The sequence below is a fragment of the Taeniopygia guttata genome, chromosome 2 (assembly GCF_048771995.1).
Source record: "Taeniopygia guttata chromosome 2, bTaeGut7.mat, whole genome shotgun sequence".
NCBI classification, from domain to species: Eukaryota; Metazoa; Chordata; class Aves; order Passeriformes; family Estrildidae; genus Taeniopygia; species Taeniopygia guttata.
Genome location: NC_133026.1, coordinates 148,891,232 through 148,910,734, shown reverse-complemented (window position 1 = coordinate 148,910,734; position 19,503 = coordinate 148,891,232). Strand labels below are relative to the sequence as shown.

Genomic DNA, 19,503 nt, shown 5'->3' with positions numbered 1-19,503 from the left:
CTGAGCATATCAGATATACTCAACTTTTTTCCTCTACTGTAATTTTCTTTTTCATTGGCAGAGTTGAGTTTATAGATACATCTTGACAAAAATCTGCCAGAGGCAAATTTCAACAAAAGAACAACTTCAAAACACACTCAATTAACAATTTATGAAAGGAAATACGACAGAAAATTACACAGAGATTCACAGGGCATAAAATTTGGCACTAAATCAAATTTATTGTGGAAATGCCTGTACAGGAAGTTATGGCCTCTTCTAGTGCAGTGTCAAAGGGAACTTTATCTGTGGAGGCTCAGCGAGTGCCCTCCATCTGATCTTTTCTTGCTATAAATAAAATGTTTTGTCAGACATGGCAATGAACATAACTCAGAAGGGAATGAAGAGCACTGATAAGCCCAGCTATATGCAGCTTTCAATCAGAAGCATTAGAAGTGATTAGATTTCTTCAGAGTTTCAGATTTAAGATTTTTTTTTTCACTTTATCACAGAAATGAGGGGCTCAGTACCATGCACAGCACAAAAGAAGACTTGCTTTTTTTGTTAGCACAGCATACAGACCCTGATAGCAGGTCATGCTGACTGTATTTAACATTATTATGGAGCCATCTTTATGTCTGGAAGGAAATATCAGTCCCTCTGCATCCTGTTATTTCACTGATTTACTCATTCAGCAGCCGTGGTTGGAATTTTTTTTTTTTTTTGGAAGATGTTAAGGACGCAAACACATGTAATTGCCTTCAGCAGCTCTGAAATTAACTTAGGTCACTACTTTGTTTAGAGAAAAAGGATCTGTCTAGACCTTTACCTATTTAAACACATGGGTAGCTGGTTTTCTTCTGAAAGATGACTGAGCAGCAGCCTTGCATTGTGTTTTATCAGTAATTTGCAGGGTTATTTACAGATACCAGGCCCAGCAAGTGAGGATGACAAATAAAGTTGACACAGGCCAAGTTAAAGCATATTTATGGTACAGCTGTGTTATTCCATGGACTCACCTAATCTGAAGAGCTGGTTGCTGCCTCTCCTGTTATCCCTGTGCTCCCACATCAGAACAGGAAACATTTGGTTGCTTGTAAATTTGTTGTCTTCCACTGAAATTCAGACCTGCATAGGAGAAGCGTGGCTTTGAGTGTCCATTTGTGGCATTGAGGTCCCTGGTGCAGCATCCTTGCTGTGACCAGAGCACACAGATTTCACCAGAACACTTCTCCTCTGTCTCCATAAGGAAGATTCTTGGGATCTTCCAGCCCACTTAGCCACGAGCAGTTTGCCTCTGCTCATCTGAGCCCACTGGTGAAGATGAGAAGACGCCTCTGTCACCAGGTGAAGCATTAGAATACCCCAAGGGTTTTTGTCCAGAGTCCATTAATACACTCTTTTGGCACTGAAATAATCTACCAGGAAAGTTAGTGTCCAAGGCACGTAATAATTAGTGAATAAAACACCCCTAGAGTATCTTAATCTTATTAAAATAATGTCTTATAAAGTGTAAATTCATCTTTAACCTAATTTTAAATGATGATTTTCTTCCTGTAACACACCCTTTCTCAGTAGATCCCTGGAAAGCAGAAGGTGAAACAAAGTAAGAAATTAATGTGAAAGATTTTAATCTTCTGCTCATATTGTTAAAGATATTTGACTGTTTGATGCTGATTTTCCTATTTCCTTCTAGTTATTCCATCACCCCACTTCCTTCACCATGTTGTGTTACTTTCCTTGTCTCCAACAAGATATGGTGAAATAATAATGACTTAATTGCGTAAGACAAAGTCTAAGTGTAGGCAAATGCACAATGTTTTGTTTCTAAATACAGGAATTGCATACTTTTTAAAGAGCTAAAGCAGAGTTAGTGAGTTAAATAAATATTTCCAGACTCAAGTCCTCCCAGTCCTTCCAGTTCTCCAGTCCTGTACCTTTCCATCTAAACACCCCATGGACTCACTTCCTCTTCACACTGTGGGAATTCAGGGGAATTGATACTTTTGAAGATGTAGCCACAGTAAGACAGCAAAGGCTTTTAATTTTTTGGGCACTGCTCCCAGTGTTTGGGCTTCAGATAAACCCAGATTCAGAGAGCTGAAAATCTCCCTGAGTACTTGTTTTCTCCTGTAGCTTTCAGAGGCTGTGGGGATGTTTAGGTCAAGGATGTGCTGTGGTCTCTGCCATTTCTTTTTTCAACTTCAGAGCATCAGAAGCACTTGGTTTGCTTTTCTTTGTAGCTTTTTGTTAAGAGTCAAAGCTCAGCTCAAGACCAAGTTAGAGGACTATGAACATTCTTTGAAGTGGAATCCTCATGCAGTTGTAAGGTTGGAGCCTTCAACAGCACCTCTTGGTCTAGAACTTGATCTCAGCCTACAAACCAAGCTTGAGTCAGTTCATTCTCCAAGTTCAGTCAGGACTGAACCTGACACAGGCTCAGGACCTAAAGGCTGGGTGGAAAAGACCTTGTTTAACCTCTGCCCCTACTTTTTGTGCAGATCCAACCAGTTCTTGAACAAGGACCTGAATATAAGTGCAGCTCCCAAAATGGAAGAAAAAAGTGGCTTATAAATGGGGCTTATAAAACAAGTTTTAGGGGCTTTTAAAAAAAGAAAAAAAAAGGAGAGAAGCCTATTAAATAGGCAGAGATACCATGGGTGGATGATTTTAAACTGAAAGAGGAGATACTTAGATTAGTTATTAGGAAGAATTTCTTTCCTCAGAGAGTGGTGAAGGCACTGGAACAGGGTGCCCAGAGCAGCTGTGGCTGCCCCATCCCTTGAAGTGTTCCAGGCCAGATTGAGATGACCTTTAACATCCTTTCAGCCCAATCATTCTGTGATTCTGTGACTGTGATCAGATGTGTCAGAATAACCAGGTAAACTCCACAGAGTGAACACCACAAACCTGTGAGTTGCTCAAGCTGATCACTTTGAACTCAGTGATTTCCCCTTTTTAAGCTGTGGTGTTTGTCTCATAAATGGAGAAGATCGAAACCTTTGTATTTTGAGAGTTGCAAGTTGGATCATAAAGCCTTCAATACGAATTAGTAGGATTTCTCTGTGCCTGAGAAAGTGTCTAATTCAGGAAGAATTTTCAGGGAAATTAAAAAAGGTAAATGCATTATTTTTCATCTGTACATCAACATTGTGTTCTGTCAGAACTGTGGAAAATTGAAGTTAGTTACTGGGGCCTAAAAGTAGCTCAGGAGATCTGATTTCAGGTCCTGACATTTCCTTTGAGACTTGAAATGTTTCCTATGATGTGATTTACTTTTCTCCTCTTCACCTTTCCTCCACTGTTTATGCCATCTCTTATATCAATATTTCCTTTCCCCACACTAAAGCTGTGTAAAACTGGAAAACATTTACACTTCCTTTGCTCTCTTTCCATTCTCCCATCTCAACAGAGCCCCAAGGCCCCCTTCTCTGACCTGCCTGATGATGAGAAGATCTTTAACGGAGGCGATGGTGTGTGGCAGAACCAGGGCCAGGACCAAGCCTTGCTCTCGGAAATCACGGAGGAGGATTTGGAAGCCATCCGCCAGCGGGAAGAGGCCATCCAGCAGATTGAGGTCAGTAACCTCGTCTCACCACCAGGTTTTGCGAGCTGCAAGTGCAGAATCCTTGCGCTGTGCCTTGCTCAACGTGAAGGAAATCCTGATTTGCGTCGCTGCCAGTACGGCATCGCTAAAAGTGGGGGAGACTACCAAGAGTTTCTAAACATGGGAATCGGTGATAGAAGGAAATGTTGGAAATTTGTATGATTTGTAATGAAAATTACAAGAGTTAATTAATTCTCATGGGCTGATGGTTGGATTCTTCCCAGTGAGGTCTGTGGTGAGGTGCTTTAATTGAGCTGAGTTCTGCAGCAACACAACTTCAACAACTTCAACAACTGGAATTCGTCACAGGCAAAAAACACTCAGCTTTACCATTAGAAAGAATAATAGCTAGACAAAAGGAAATAACTTGTTAACCTTTTCAAATTATTCAGTATTTTGTTGCATCAAAGTATTTGGACGTTCTTGACGTAGTTAAAAGAGGACATACTATTTTTATTCGCCCTTTTTTTTTGAAAGCGCTGTAAAAATATTCGATAAAAGGAACAAAAAGAAGCTTGAATAAGTTAAACATCCCACATTTTTCTTTTTATACTTCCCTTTTTACGCTTTTGGGAAACTCTTGTTAGTTAAATTTAAGCAATAAATGGGTAAAACAAGAACATGTTAAACCTTCCTAATTTGTATGCTTTTACAGACCTAAACTCAAGATGAACCAAAAAAAGAGGGCTTCAGAATAATCAGAACATTTAATTAAGGGCTATACTTTGTCCTTTAATTGGATTGGGCTAATTTTATCAGGATAGATTTTGGGTTGCAGTACAGCAGGAATTGTGATTGAGTTAACTGTGCAAAAAGAGGACAAAAGTTCCTGCTGGGGGCTGGTGCTTTGAGGTTGGGACCTCTGTTTGCAGACAGTGATGGCCACATATGACTCAGATGTCCAAGTCAGAAATTTTGACAGTTTTACAGGAGCAGATCGAGGTCAATGTTTGTCTAATTTCTGTTGTGGTTCACTGAGCAGAGATGAATGAGCTCTGTGGACTTGTGTCCATTACTAGGGGTGAAACACAAAGAATATTCTCACACTGAGTATCTTTGCCTGTGAATTGTCTTTTTCCACTTCAAGGGATCTCAGTGCATCCAGCAGGACAAACTGTAGGGAACTTTGTTGCAAAGAAAATGCATGTTTTGGGGTATTCATGCACTTTGATGTTCAGGAGGGATGGTAGTAAATGTAATTCTGCACTCACTGGAGATATGTAAGAAAAATCTGAGTAGAATCTTGTGCTGTGTTGTCTGGGATGATTCTGCTTCAGCAGGGATGTTGGACCAGATGACCCCACTGTGGTCCCCCAGCCATTCTGTGATTCTGTGATTTTGTAATCCTTTTTGTTTGAAAAGTATGTATACTGATATAGTCTGAACCTTTTTTAGTTTGTCTTTACTTTGCCCCTGTCCTCCCTAGGGAAAAAACCCACATTTAGTAGTTGCCCATTAGGCAGTGGGGAATGACAACCCCCAAGGCTGCCTCAAGCACACCAGCTTTGTGAAGTCAAGAAGTGCAGTTGTCTCTCCTTGGAGAGATCTTTATTTATTTTGATGGTTAAATCCCATTTCTGTGCCACAATCTGATGTCTCTGCACGAAGCTGCACAGGACGATGTGGCCATGGTGGGGTAGTTGAGGGGGGTGAAGTGAACCCAATCACAATCCTAAACAACTTAAAAAAAAAAACAGAACCAAAACAAAAAAAAAAAAAAAAAAACCTAAAAAAACCCTATGTTCATCTATTGTTCAGGGTTTGTGTCTGTTGATTTGATCCTGGATACCTTTCTGCCTAATATGAATTTACCTCCGAATAGCTTATTTTATGCAATTAATGATTTAGTCAGCTTAAGCAGTTAATGATGTTTTTTGCTTCCTGAGAATTACCCATTTTTTTCCCCATGTCCTCTATCCATTTTGCTTTGCTCTCAAAGATCCCTGTTCATTCTCTAATGAGGGCTGCATTCCATAAACATTATTTCAAATGTAGTTTAAACATTTCTCCTCAGGGAGAAAATATTTAGGACCAATGGTATTTTGCTTAACATCTCTTTTGAAAGAAATATAATGAAAATTAGTTTTTTTGGAGAGCATTGTTCCTCTTCCCAGCTGCATTTGAATAAGCAGATGGTGCTTTTAAATAATTTTCACTGTGTTTTGTTTTTCTGTTTGTTGACCCACATGAGCATATTTCTAGTGAAAGGACTCATCTTGCACATCAAAACTTCCCCGTTTTCAGTAGAAATTGTGGGTACACAGAGGATTCCTTGAGCTCGCAGTCACCACAACAACTTTTTTCGAGTATATTTTCACAACCAGTGAGTAGCCAAGAAGGTTAAAATGACACATTAATCTGTCAAACATAACTAATAAACCAAATTTATTGCCAATTTGATGTATAGCATTTTTTGTCCTTTGCTCTTTGGGGACCAGAATGAAGAACAGAGCTGTGCAGAACTTGTTTTGTGCAAATAGATCGGTCTCACTGGGATTTCCATGTTGCTGCATATCCAGCACCAGAAACATGCAGATTTTGAGCAGCACAGGAGACATTGAAAGAACATCACATCTTCTGATTGCACAAAAGTTTAGAGAAGCTCATGGTGCTGGTACCAGTCGTGGGACTTTTTTTTAAGAGACACTGAATTTGCCCTTTTTGCAAGAAAAGCCTTCTTCTTTGCTGAAGAAATAAGGAAATAAATTCTCTCCTCCTCTTGTGTCCTGAAAGACTGATATAAAATTGTGCCTATAATAGGCATTTTCTTAATCTTCCAAAGACTTCTTCCCACTTGTGTGTTTTCCATGTCTCCAAAATCTCTTCAGAGGTTTCAGTTAATGGGACATTGTTCTCTCTCAAGAACATCCCTCGAGGCACTTTGCAGTTCACAGTTTCCACCTAGACAGATAACAGCCAAGTCAAAAGTTCACCTGGCTGTTCATTTTATTTAAATGTGCTCCTTTTGCTATTGCTTGCAGATTAAAACCAGAGACGTCTGCAAGGGAGACGTCTCGCCAAAACCTTACACTTTGGAAAAAGATCTTTATTGCTTGGAAATGTCAAAATCTGGTAGGACACAGCAGCCTTGACACAAGTGTTATTTCTTAAAATATTGCTTTGAACTGTTATATAAAACCTATTTTAACTTGAACTGTATTGGCAGTGAATAATAGATGCCATAACAGCTTTATATATAGCACTGTAAAATGTGCCATCAGAAATACATGAGCTGAACTGTAATGTGCATTGTCAGTGCTCAGTGCTGGCACAAGCTCTGTCATAGCAAATACATATATAATATATATAATTTACCACCCCATACCTTTCATTTGCACCTGTGGTCATCTGAAAAATGGGAGGAGATAAAAGTTTGAGAAGAAATGGATAAGCACTGAATGGGGAACTTCAGAGAATTTCAGCTGGGGACTGGAAAGACCTATAAATAAAGATTCTAAATGCTGTATTGATTCAGAAAGCCTCCCATGATCCTCCCCATGCAGACGGCTTCCCCAGGGGTGATGAGAAAGGAAAATGATGGAAAACTCCCCCAAGATGGTCCACCAGCCCTTTTCCTCTCTCACAGCAGTTTCCCACCCCATGCTCTGATTCCACAGAGTGGGCATTCTCCAAGCTTGGAGAGTGGGAGGTGTCACTTCCCATGGCACAGTGGTTGGAACAAGATGATCTTTAAGGTCCTTTCCAATCCAAACCACTCCGTGATTCCATGATATCCTGAAGGAAGCAAAACACATCCCAGGAACTGCATTTTAGTTGATGCATCCCTTGGCAAAAAAGAAGGTGAGATGGGTAGGTTATGGCAACAGGTGTGGGGAAAATGCTTTTATTTTTAGGAGAAGTTGTTCCCTCTGGGTTGTTGCTCAGGAATGTTGATGTTTATTCCCTATCTGTTTTGAGAAGTGATAGATGCCAGCCTCCACGCCTGTCACTCAAGCCTTTGTAGGCAGACAGAAAATGAAGCACAATGAAAATAAAACAAAAGAAAGCCCCACAGAGTCTGGCAGAGCGTGTTTGTTAGTTCAAACATGTTCCTTGTTCCCTCATTACTACGTATCATTTCTTGCTGAGGGCTGTTTTCGGTAAAATCTCTCACTGATGGCTGCAGTTTAGAGGGTTTAGTGCGAGCTATTTTATACCTTTCATCAGCTTCAATAGTCCAGAGCTTTGACTTAGGAGGGCTCTGCCTGTCTTTTCACAGAGGCTTTTTGACTCAGAGTAATGTATAAATAACACAAGATCATGACAAGCACCATCCGTGAAGGATCTGGCGCCGTGTGAGTGGCAAGCTGTCCTCATGACAGCGTTGGGGACCCTAATTATCCTGAGCTGCAGAGCTGCCTGCCAGGTTGACATGGCCATCCCTGGGACTGGTATTGAGTTGTTCCCTAAAGAACCAGCTCCAGTATGCCACCCAGTCTAATTTAAAATGACCCGAGATGCAGGACTGCTATCATTTATTTCGGGAGACTATTTCACGGTCCAGCAGGCTTCGGTGCTGATGAAATGCTTCCCTCTGTTCTTGCTAAAGATCCCTTTCTCATTCTCGCCTTTTTACACCTAGTGAAACTCTGCTGGACCCTGCAAATAATTCTTCTTTCCCTTTAGCTTTTAAACTCTTCAAATGTTAGCAGTTCTCCTCCTCTTCACAAGTTGGTCTCCCTGGCTTTTCAGTCACTTCAGCGCTCTCTTCTCAATTATTTCCCATTTGTTAGTTCTTTGCTCCTGCAGCAGCACACTGTATATAGGATTTTGGTGTTGTACCAGAGCTGAACAGAAGAAATGCATAAAAAGCCCTGTGGATCCAATTCAGAGATTAAAAATCCTGATGGAAAATTTCTAGATAATTTCTGCACTAGTAAATTAGACTCACCAAAGACACTGGAACGTGCTCATTACAGTTTTTAATTGCTAAGCATATCCTGACACACTTTTGACCCAGATTAGCCAGTGCTTACCCAGTTATTGACGCAATTTGAGAGGTAATGTTTTCTAGAGGCAGTTTTGGTGCAGTCACACTGCTCAGAGGGTAAGGGGATTTATTGATGTGCATGCAATGAAGTGCAGTTTCAGTGCCCGAGAACAGGCATTTCCCATGTCCTTGTGCAGCTGCAGCCCTATTGATTTATGAGTTGATCACAAAAATTTCCTCTAGGCCTCGCTGACATTTAGGGAAGAGGAAGAGCAAGGTGAATTAAGGGTGAATTTTGTGGGAAACTGTGCAAGCCTGAGGGCAAAATGAGGTGTAGAGAAAATAGCAGCTGGCTCCTTGAAAGTGTGGAGGAGCCTTAGCAAGTCTGGAGAACAAAGAGCAGCCTATCCCAGTGGAATCCTGCAGTGGCCATTTCCATTGAATATTGATTTGACTGTGCCTCCTTCCCTGTGCCCCTGTGGCCTCCAACACTCCTGCATTGCTATAAAGGACTTCCCTTCATGTCAAAACCACTCACACTCAATCTGCACATCTTCACTGTGCTGCTTTCAAACTGCCACTGCCATGCCAGGCACATCTGAGAAGTTTCATTCATTTTAGATTCAGGGATTTTGTGAGGATCACAGAATATCCTGAGCTGGGAGGGACCCACAAGGATCACATAGTCCATCTCCTGGCCCTGCAAAGGACACCCCAAGAATCCCACCATGACCCTGAGAGCTTTTCCCAAAAAAAAAAGGGGGTTTTTTTGAGCTCTGTCAGGCTGGTGCTGTGACCACTGACCTGGGGAGCTGTTCCAGTGCCCAACCACCCTCTGGTCGATGAACTTTTTCCTAATATCCAACCTAAACCTCCCCTGACACAGCTCCAGACTGCTCCCTCAGGTTCTATCACTAAAACAGCAAACACATCACATGCTGTATTTCTTTCTCTTTCCATTTTTCCACTCTTTATTAAGTGCTACTGTTATAAGTATATCCATCTATTCTGTAATCCCAGTACATCCAAGAGAGGCAAGAGATGAAATACCACTGGGTAACACATTGTGAAGATTCTCTTATCATCTTCTTTCTGCTCACACATCACTTTTGCCATGACTGCATGCAAAAGTCCAAACTTTTTCTTCTTGCCTGGCTAAAACTGTATTTCTTCCTTTCCTCATGGAAATTATTAGAGCTTGTATATTTTTGCAATCAGTGTTTCATCAGGGATACGTGTACAGCCTTGGATATCTCTTTGCAAGACAGCGAGGTTTTAGGAATATATCACAAATCTTTTTTAGCCCTAGGCAATTTCTCATGTCTCAGGTGTAACCTTATGACTAAACTGTGTGTAGTGAAGTGTTTTTAACTAAATTGGAGAGGTTTCCACTGTGTGCTAGAGATAATTTTCCTTTTCTCACTTACATTCCCAGTGCTTTATCCAAAGCCTGTTAGTGTCAGGGAGTCTTGCCCTAAACCCTTTCCTTCCTGCCCTATTCCTTCAGTGAGCTTGCACGAAGAAGGGAGTAATGAAAACCTGGATTCAGCAAATCCTTTATGTGTGTCTTAACAGCTTTGCTGAATAGAGATGGACTTTAGAACCTACTAAAAGTGAAGCATTTCCTCTGCAGAAGGAGAAAATAGTGCTGAGGCACACATAATTTGCTAACAATCTGAATTTTAGGAAGACACATCTGCATATTTATATCCACAGAAACTGAGCTGAGTTAGTCTCGTGCATGACCTGTCAATGTTCATTGATAAGGCAGAAAGCTGGAAAGAGAGAGATCTCCTGTGCTGGTGGTGAAATATGGTTTAGCTTCTGCAAATCCTCCTGCTTAAGTGTTAATATTTATTTGGTGAAAAGAATGTGTTATTTTCCTCCTCCATTTACTGCACTTTTGCCCAAGTTTTTGCCACCAGATGATGACTGTCTCAACAAAGGCAATACCTTTCCCCTATTTCTGTCAGCACAGACAGAACAAACATCAAATGCCTCATCCACACAGCAGTTTTTGTGGCTGTGATTTGCTGCCTCAAAGGGGAATTACCCTCTTACCTATCAGGTTAGAGTGGTTCACTCTCTAGTTCTCTGATGCTAATTAATAACAATCAACATCAATAGCCCATCAACCAGCTGAGATCCTCTAGCAATGCTCAAAAGTGCTGTCCAAGCAGGTTTGGCTTCTTACTTTCCTGAATTGCATGTTGTTCTTTCTTTTTAAATTATTTTGGGTGGGGAAATCAGAATTTTCCCCAGTCAGGGTGGGGGGAATATCAGCAGGTGAGTCTTAGGTCATGGAAATAGAAAAGTTCCTGTTGGCAAAGCCCTGAAGCATCTCAAGAACTCACTGGAGATGAGTCAGTCCTCCCTCATTAGAGCTCAGCAGAGAGGGAAGTGAACCAAGGATATTGAAAAGACCCCACAGAGGTAACAAGGGAAGAGATGACTGAGAAGGACAAGGAAATCCAAATTTCACAGCCAGACCAGTTCCCATTCCCTCCTATTTACCACAAGGTGCCTGGTCCTTTATAAATTATCCTTGACAGGAATATTCTCCCACATCCTCAAAGAAATTAGACCAAAAATCACATTCTTAACATTGTTAACAATGAATGTCAAATTTTAGAGGCTGATGACAAAGACAGTATTAGTTTATGCCCTCTGCACCATGCAGGCTCATTTAATTCAGGTGTTCTTTAATATTTTTAATTGCTCCTTTATGAAAGAGGATGTTACAGAACTGTCTATCCCCACCGCCCTGTTCAGCATTTATCTACTCAGAGTGTCTCCTCTGGTTGTCATTTCCTTCTCTGCACTGAAGTCACCTCTTCCCATCTGTATTGAGGCTCTCAGATGGCTCACTTGAGGCAGAAAGACTATTAAGACTCACCTAGGAACTATGGAGAATTGCATATTTTAGCATTATAAAATACTTCCTTCAGTTCAAATTTTTAGCTAGACTCCTGAGCAACCTGGTCTGACCTCAGAGTTGGTCCTGCTGTGAGTGAGAGGCTGGACTTGAGCTCTCCTGTGGCCTTTTCAAACCTGAATTATCCTGTGATCTCATGATCCCATTATCTCTCCACCTCCTTTGACTGCACCACTGAGGGCCACCAAAAGTTCATGTGTTACTCTTGCTTCAATCTAAAGACAGAACATCTCTGTTTCCCTGCCTGTGTGAGCTCCTGAGTCAGCCTCATTCTCCCTCTTCTTCCATCCACTGTCACCACAGGCAGGAGTTCATTATTTGCTCCTCTGTTCATACCACATTGGCCATCTATTTGGGGAAATAGTTAGGATATTTTACCCATCAGAAAGGTGGGTGTCCATGGAAGAGAAGTCCTCTGAGGGACCCTGTGCCCACCCAGTGGGTTTGTGTGCCATTTGGGTTTGCTCAGAGAAGCTGTGGCTGCCCCATTCCTGGAAGTGTCCAAGGCCAGGTCAGATGGGGCTTGGAGCACCCTGGGATAGTGGAAGGTGTCTCTGCCCATGGCAGGGGTCGGAACAAGATGATCTTCAAGGTCCTTTCCAACTCAAACCATTCTGTGCTTTTGATAAAGAGATAGAACCAGAGTCACATTTCGGAAGAATTCAGATTTCTCTTGTCCAGCAATAACTGGAATGCAGATGTGATTTGCTCATGTTGGCACCAAAATCCTCATTTTTTGAAAATGTGGACTCTTATTGATATAAAAAAAGTTGAAATATCTTCTAATCTAAGGCTAAGGTATTGCTGTTGAAGGATGTGTGGTAGAAGGATTTTAAATCCAGGATCAACACATGTCCAGACAGTTTTTTGTAATTTTACTCTTAATGTCTTCTACTAAGCTGTCAGGACTAAAAGGATTATTCTGGATCACTCAAAGTGTTCCCATGAATGTCTAAGACTTTCTCCTTTCCAGGTTTTAAACTGTTCCATGGCTTTAAACTGAAAGGGAGCAGGTTTAGATCAGATATTAGTAAAAATCCCTCCCCTATGAGGGTGGGGAGGCCCTGGCACAGGGTGCCCAGAGAAGCTGTGGCTGCTCCGTCTCTGGAAATGTCCAAGGTGAGGTTGGATGGGGCTTGGAGCAACCTGGGATAGTGGAAGGTGTCCCTTCCACTATGGCAGGGGGTCAAAACAAGATGAACTTTAAGGTCTTTTAGAAGCAAAACTATTCCATGATTCTCTACTGTACCTACAGCAACAAACATCTGCTTATTTTTACCTCTGCCTTTGGAGCTGCTGATTTTTGGAACAAATGTTCCTGGGTTTCATCTTGTCAGTTCTCCCAGGAGGGATAAAAGCTGCCACAGATTTCTCACCTTGCTCCTGTTCCCACTTCACAGCTGGAGAAACTGAGACATTATGGGTTGTTTTTCTGCCAGTGGGGCTCCATAGAAATGTAAATGCCTTGCTTAAGACCTGGGAAAGAGTCAGGATCAGTTCCAGGATTAAAATGCTGCTTGTTCTGTACTTCCATACCCAATTCTCTTCAGACTGTGCTGGAATGAGAGATCCAAATACAAGATCTGGCATATTTAGCTTCTAATTTTTCTCCCTGTTTGAATTGTGAGGCAGAAGGAACGTGCTCCTGTTCAGGAATCACACTGTCATCCACTCAGCTTGGATGAAGCTCAAGGAAAATACTGATCCTCATTAGTAACTGAAGGCAGATCCTCCCTGCAGGGGCGGCTTGCTGGGATATGAAGTTTCACCCATTATATCATTACTTTATCAGCAGCCTCTCTGAAAGCAGAGATTGCTCTGTCAGAGACACAGAACCTCTGAAAAATCTTCAGATGTGAAGATGAGGCTGCAGGAGTGAGGGCAGGGGGGAAAGATCTGCTCTGTGCTTGTACACATAAAACACAGCTGAGGGAAAGCCTAAAGGTGAATGCCAGTTGTGTCAGACAACGTGGTTTGAGGGGTTAAAAGAGGAGTTTCTGGGTCTTGTGGGCCTGAGACAGATGTGCAGAAGGGATTCAGTGCTCAGAGCTGAGTGCTGGAAACTTCGATTAGCATGTGCTGATTTTCTGAACTATGCTTTATTGCAAAAGGAATCTTTGCTCGTTTTGCCCCACTCATGGCTCTTGGCAGACCCTTTTCTCTCCTGGAACTGGTGAGAGCGCAGATATCTGCTGGTGTTGAGGAGGAGCAACTTCAAATCTCATCCAGCACTGAGAGCTCTTACACGCTCTTTGAAAAGGCTGCTAGTTCCTTGTGTAGGAAAAATCTCACTTCATCTGCAAGGCCACTGCTTGAGGGTAGAAGATACTCTCTCTTTGCCTAACCAATTTTAGGAACTGGCCACAAATCCAGTGAGTTTGAGGAGTTATAGTATCACAGAATTGCTTAGGTTGGAAAAGACCTTTAAGATCATCAAGCAAACCGTTGATCTGACTGCCAAACTCACCACTATACCGTGTCCCCAGGTGCCACATCTAAACATCTCTTAAATCCCCCAGGGATGATGTCTCCACCACTGTCTTGGGAAGATGTGCCAGGACTTGGCAACCCCTTTTGGGAATTTTTTCCCCCTAATATCCAGCCTAAACTTTCCCTATTGCAGCTTGAGGCCATTTCCTCTTGTCCATTGCTTGTTATTTGGGAGAAGAGACCAAACCCCACCTCACTGCAACCTTCTGGGAGGAGAAAGGACAACATTGTTTGTGCTCCTGATCCCTTAATCAGTCATCCCAAGCCCTTGAAGTCTCTTATTGTCCTTTTTATTGCAACTTCATTGCTGCCTAGCAGAAAAAAGATCAATAATGGAACATAATCTGAGGGTTGTAGCAGGATAGGAAGTTTTCACATCTTTAGCCTGGAGACCAGGGAGTCAGTGGACTACCCTAAGAAGTGGGTCTGGTCTGTACATTAGGCTTTATTTTCCCTTCAGAATGGAGCCTTTTCAGCTGCTCTGTCATCTGTACCAAACAGGTGAACCAAAGTGCCTTCAGAAAACTTCAATTTAACAGGGATTGAATTAATTTGATGATTCAGTCTCAGACAAAAAAGTACCTGTCCACAATCACTGCAGCTGAAGGGGGTTGCACAAAGCAACCCATGTGCTCTCCCCACTGCACAAAACAGACACAGCTACTCCTGGAGAGTCTCCCTCCTATGGTTTCCAGGGATTTGTGTCATTCTCCACAAAATTCAGGTGAGAGCAGAAGTGTCTCTTTATTTTTAGCATTGGGTGAGGGCAATGGGGAATGAGAGACCAGTAAAGAGACAAAGTGAAGGATGTCTTCATCAGCAGTGATTCAGCAGAATCTCATATTTAGTCTTGTTTTGACAGTCTCTATAAAAATCCTGCAAATTGCTGCAAAATTCAGTCCTTTGGCCCGATTTGATTCCTGGGTGCTGTGAGCAGCCCGGCCCCAAAAGTCACTCTGTAAGCACCAGCCCCTGTATTTGGCATAATCCTTTAAAACAGTTCTTAAAAATGAATATTCTGGAGCATTTCAGTTGTCACACAAGGTATTTCTCCCCATCCTCCTTTTCCTTGCTAAATGCATCCAGAAAATGTAAAGTGGGGATGGGAGGGGTGGGCAGAAGGAAATTAAGAGCAAACCCCATGACTCCTCTGCCTCCCTGATTTCAGCTCATGCTTGTAAATACAAGTCTCAGCACTGGGATGCAAGGACTTTTGGGGTTAGATCCTTCTATCCTGAGTGTATCTGGAGGAAATAAAAGGAAATCCTGCACCTTTCCACGTTGGTGCTGGTTGCTTAGGAGCGAATCACCTCCTACTGAAGTCTGACAGGGCTAAGTCGTGTTCCCTCAGTTGTTTCCCCCTGATGTTCTCTCTAATTTATATCACTGAGAAGGGTTAAGGGAGGTGACTTCAGGTGTTGCCATTAGAAAGTCAAATTGCAAAAATAAAGCATTAAAAATAAATGCCGCAGCGGAATTGCTGAGCCAGGGAATAAAGAGCTTTAAATGCAAGCAGGGAACTGGCTGTGCCTTTCTCCACCAGTCACCTGTCTCCCTATCTCAGGATTAAGGACTCTGTGTCTTTTAGTCCTGCGTCTTCCCATTCAGCTCCAGGTGCTGCTGAATGTCACAACTTTTTACAGCTTGCCTATTAAGATTTAGAGGAACTTCCTTCCTTTTATTTGGATGGCAGGAAGAATATTATTGCTTGTTCTGAGTCACTTCATAGGAGAGACCCAAGGAGAGTCTCTCATAAAAGAGCAGATTTATATATAGGTGGTATTCCCTAAATAAACTTCAGGAATTTTTTGAGTGGGTAATTTAATTATTAGGTGGATCCCCAGCGATGGGGAATTGTTATAGATCCACTGACTTCCATGCTGTCAATGAACTGGTGTCTCCTTTTGAATGACTTTCAAACTCCTCCAAAGAAAAGCATGAACAGCATTTCTGTCATGCACAGCTTTCCTCTCCCCTGGGTGTTTTTGCAAGAGCACAAGGTATTTTACAGCCACACTCAAACAGATCTTGCCACACTAGATCATCTTTCAATGTTTTTCTGTCCTTGTCCCTCCCTCAAGGCATCGTGTTATCCCCTAAATCTCAAGGTGCAGTGGTTCTTTCCTGTTTACCCTGGACCTTTGCTGGTGGGTGGGAAGCAGTCAGATGGAACATTTTTAGGATTCCTTGCTGCTCTGTGTTCCCAGAGCTGAGAAGACCTCATGGGATCTCCATCATTGCTGCAGGCAGAGGGCAGTCCAGAAAGATTTTAGGGCTGGGATTGGTACAACACAGAGGTCTGGAGCAGCTAAGGGGCAAGATGAAAATCTCCAATATCACAGTAGCACCATCATCTCCTAACTGGGGACAGTGCTATATCAGGACATTTTACAGCTCTGATGTCCCCAGGGCACCAGTTCATCCCCACCAAACCCATGCAGTTGTTAAAGCATGGAAAACAGTCTAGGCTTCAAGTCTAGCTCCATCTGTGCTCTCTTTTCTTCTTCTCCCTCCCTCCACACCCTCTGAACCTGACGTTGATGAATTTTGCAGCACTTTGTGTGGGAGCGGTGAGGTTTGGGTTAGAGCCTATTACATAAATACCTCTTGCTGTTCTTTTTCTCCCAATTCCTGTGGAGTTGGAGCACCTATTGTTGTGTGCCATCAAACAGGCTGCCACAACAGCTTGGGAGGAGCTGTGAGGAACCAGCACTTTGTTTCCCAGGTGGGTTTTCTCCGTAGGCATCAAGACGTGGTGGGGTGGGTCGAGTGGGTGGCTGAACAGATGTCTTTGTGCTGAAGGCTCTCTGATGCTTGGTGACCTTCAAATGGGGTGAGGCAGGACCCCCTCCTCTGAGATCCAGGGTCAGGAGTGCTACTGAAATGGCACTTCTTTTTTTTGGTTTTTTTTTTGTTTGTTTTTTTGGCCTATTTCTACCACTGATTCACCTTCCTGGATCTCTCACACACACACACACACACACACACACACACACACATACAAATATATATATATATTTAACAATGTGGCATCCATGGCCTCAGCCACATTGTTCCTTCAGCCACCAAGGTGCTGGCACTCGCAGGCTGTGTTGCATTAGCACAGGGATAAATTAATCCTCTCCTGCTGAGTGAGGCTGGAGCTGGGAAGTGCTGCCAGGCTGCCAACCCTGTGTTATTTAGTGCCTGGTGCATTGTGTGCCCTCATACCTTGTTTGCTGTTCTGGAAGGCACCAGTGCATCAAGGAGTGGTTTTCCTTAGGATGCTCAAGCCTCTCTGCTGGATTGGTCTGCCAAATGTGGAGCTGCAGAAGGAATTTTCATTTCCTCCTCTCACAGTTGCGTTCATCAGTGTTGAGCAACATTGACAATCATATTATTGAAAGTGCTGAGCACTTTCTGATGTTTGCAACAGCCTCATCCCATCTTGACTAGGCAGATTACAGAAATGCAGTCTGATTCTGGCCTGTGATTGCCCCCAGGCATTGTCTTCTACATCTTTTTTGTACCAAGTCCATGCAAATCATTATTCCATCCACTCTAGGCAATGTCCTCTCATGCCCTGCACACTGGGCATTGCTCTGGATGCAGTCTGGCATTAACATCCAGCTGGCACATCCTACAAGGTCCAAACTCAGCTGCCCAAATTCAGTCTGGTTGGATTCGAGCACCTCTTGGGTATTTTGAGTCCTGGTGATGTTTAGCCAGGTCCTCCCTAGGTTTTGGGGACACCCTGCTTCTCACTAAGCAGCCAGAGTCAACTCCATGTTCCATTTTTCCTGTCAGGTTTTTCCATCCTCCATTCTCAAGGCTTGCCTGGAGATTTTGGCTTTACCTGTAACCCCAGTGCCCCTGAATAATTGTGTCTGCTTCACCTGTGTAGCCTCCAGATGAGATTGTTCAAGTGGTCCTGAGTTTGTGGACAGTTCTGTATCCAATTCTGCCCCGAGGGAGCTCACCAAAAGTTACAGCCTTCTGAACCTGAATAGAGCTTTCACATTAACATGGAATTTGCAGGATTATCAAAATGATAGATTGAGATGTTTTTGGTCTTCTTTTTGGGGATTTTTTGTTATTGCCTCTCCCCACCACTGATTCACCTTACTGGATCACTTATATATATATATATATATATACATATATATATATATTTAAAAATGTGGCATCCAGCAAAATGCCTAGAGGAAGCTGGCTGTTAACCTTTTGTCAGGATGAAAACTGACCTACTTTTAATTTTGGGTTGGTTTTTTGTTTGGTTTTTATTACTTCGACTTTTTTTCCCCCTTTCTTCTTTCTCCTGACCTGCTTTTGCATTTGACATTGCTTTGTACCTCTCTCCATGGTAGTTACCTTCTGTAGTCACCTGAAGAGTGACATCACAGACCTTTACAGTCTGAAAAAAAAATTAAAGCAACTGGTTTACACCTTCCTTTTTATTTCCACTGAGTTATCGACTTGTTTAAAGAATTGTGAGGGCTAAGTGAGCTGTAATTTTCCTTACAAGGACCAGGCTATCACAGCCTTGCATGTGCTTTGTTGTTTTGTTCTGTTTTAGCCATTTTACCACGATGTGTAAGGTTTTATTAGTCTATTCATCATTCAAAGAGCCAGGACTTTTTGTAAAGCTCAGTTGTTCGTAACTGGCAATCTGCAACAGGGCTTGTTCCTAAACAGGGATTAGATGTTCCTGTTGGCAAGTCTGGGGGATTCTGCAGGTCATTAGGATTTTTTGTCACCCATAGCAAGGTACTTTTCCCATAAATTGAGGTTTCAGATGTCTCTGCCTGACTTTTAGGTCTTAAAAGAATCTATGAAAACACACTTTTAGAACACAGTTAATCCACTATGATTTTAGACATCTGTTCTATCATGAGCTGACCCATGATCAGATTCTTTCTCTTAATGTACTGTGTAGAATTCTCCTTTTATTTATCTCAAAGCCTCAAACATATATCCATAACCAGTGATACCTGTAGGCTGCTTATTCACCAGACTCTTTGGACAAAATGTTTTGTGTTTTTTTTTTCTTTTTCTTTGAGTGGCTGGCATCCCAGATTCTGTCACCCCCATGTCTTAGAGCACTTCCTCCCTTTTTTTGTCTAAGTTGAGAAGCTTTTTGTCACCTGATTTTTTTTTTAATGTGAACTCGCATCTATAGAATAATAAAAATCAGAGAATAATAGAAAAGTTTTGGTTGGAAGGGACCTTAAAGATCATTTAGTTCCAACCCCCCTGCCCCCCAGAAGAATGCCACCTACTAAACCAGGTTTCTTAGAGCCCTCTCCAACCTGAGCTTGAACAGTTCAGGGATGGGGTGCCCCTGGAAGTATTCAATGAAAAAAACAAATATTTGTTTTTCAGAGACCATTCTTGACCTACTTTTTTTATGCTTCCTCTTAAAAGTATGGCAGACCCAGATGGTTTCTAGGGTGACTTCTAACCCAAACCTTTCTATGATTCAGTTCTCTTAATAATCACAGACTGATGATCCTGTGAGTAAATGCATTTATAAGCCATCAGTCTGGATAATGAAATCAGAGAAGAACAATGTCCTGATTTTGA

General features: G+C 42.3%; 1 protein-coding gene across 11 annotated transcripts in view; it reads left to right on the top strand.

Annotated features, from left to right (window-relative positions):
• TSNARE1 (t-SNARE domain containing 1) overlaps positions 1-19,503 on the top strand; it is a 451,136-nt gene that overhangs the window by 235,528 nt on the left and 196,105 nt on the right. For 9 of the 11 annotated variants that reach the window (XM_072925076.1, XM_072925080.1, XM_072925074.1 and 6 more), the window contains one exon: positions 3,389-3,556. In XM_072925076.1, coding sequence (XP_072781177.1) covers positions 3,389-3,556 — 168 coding nt within the window. The remainder of the gene's footprint in view (positions 1-3,388; positions 3,557-19,503) is intronic. The other 2 variants (XM_072925081.1, XM_030266782.4) reach the window with 1 other exon arrangement.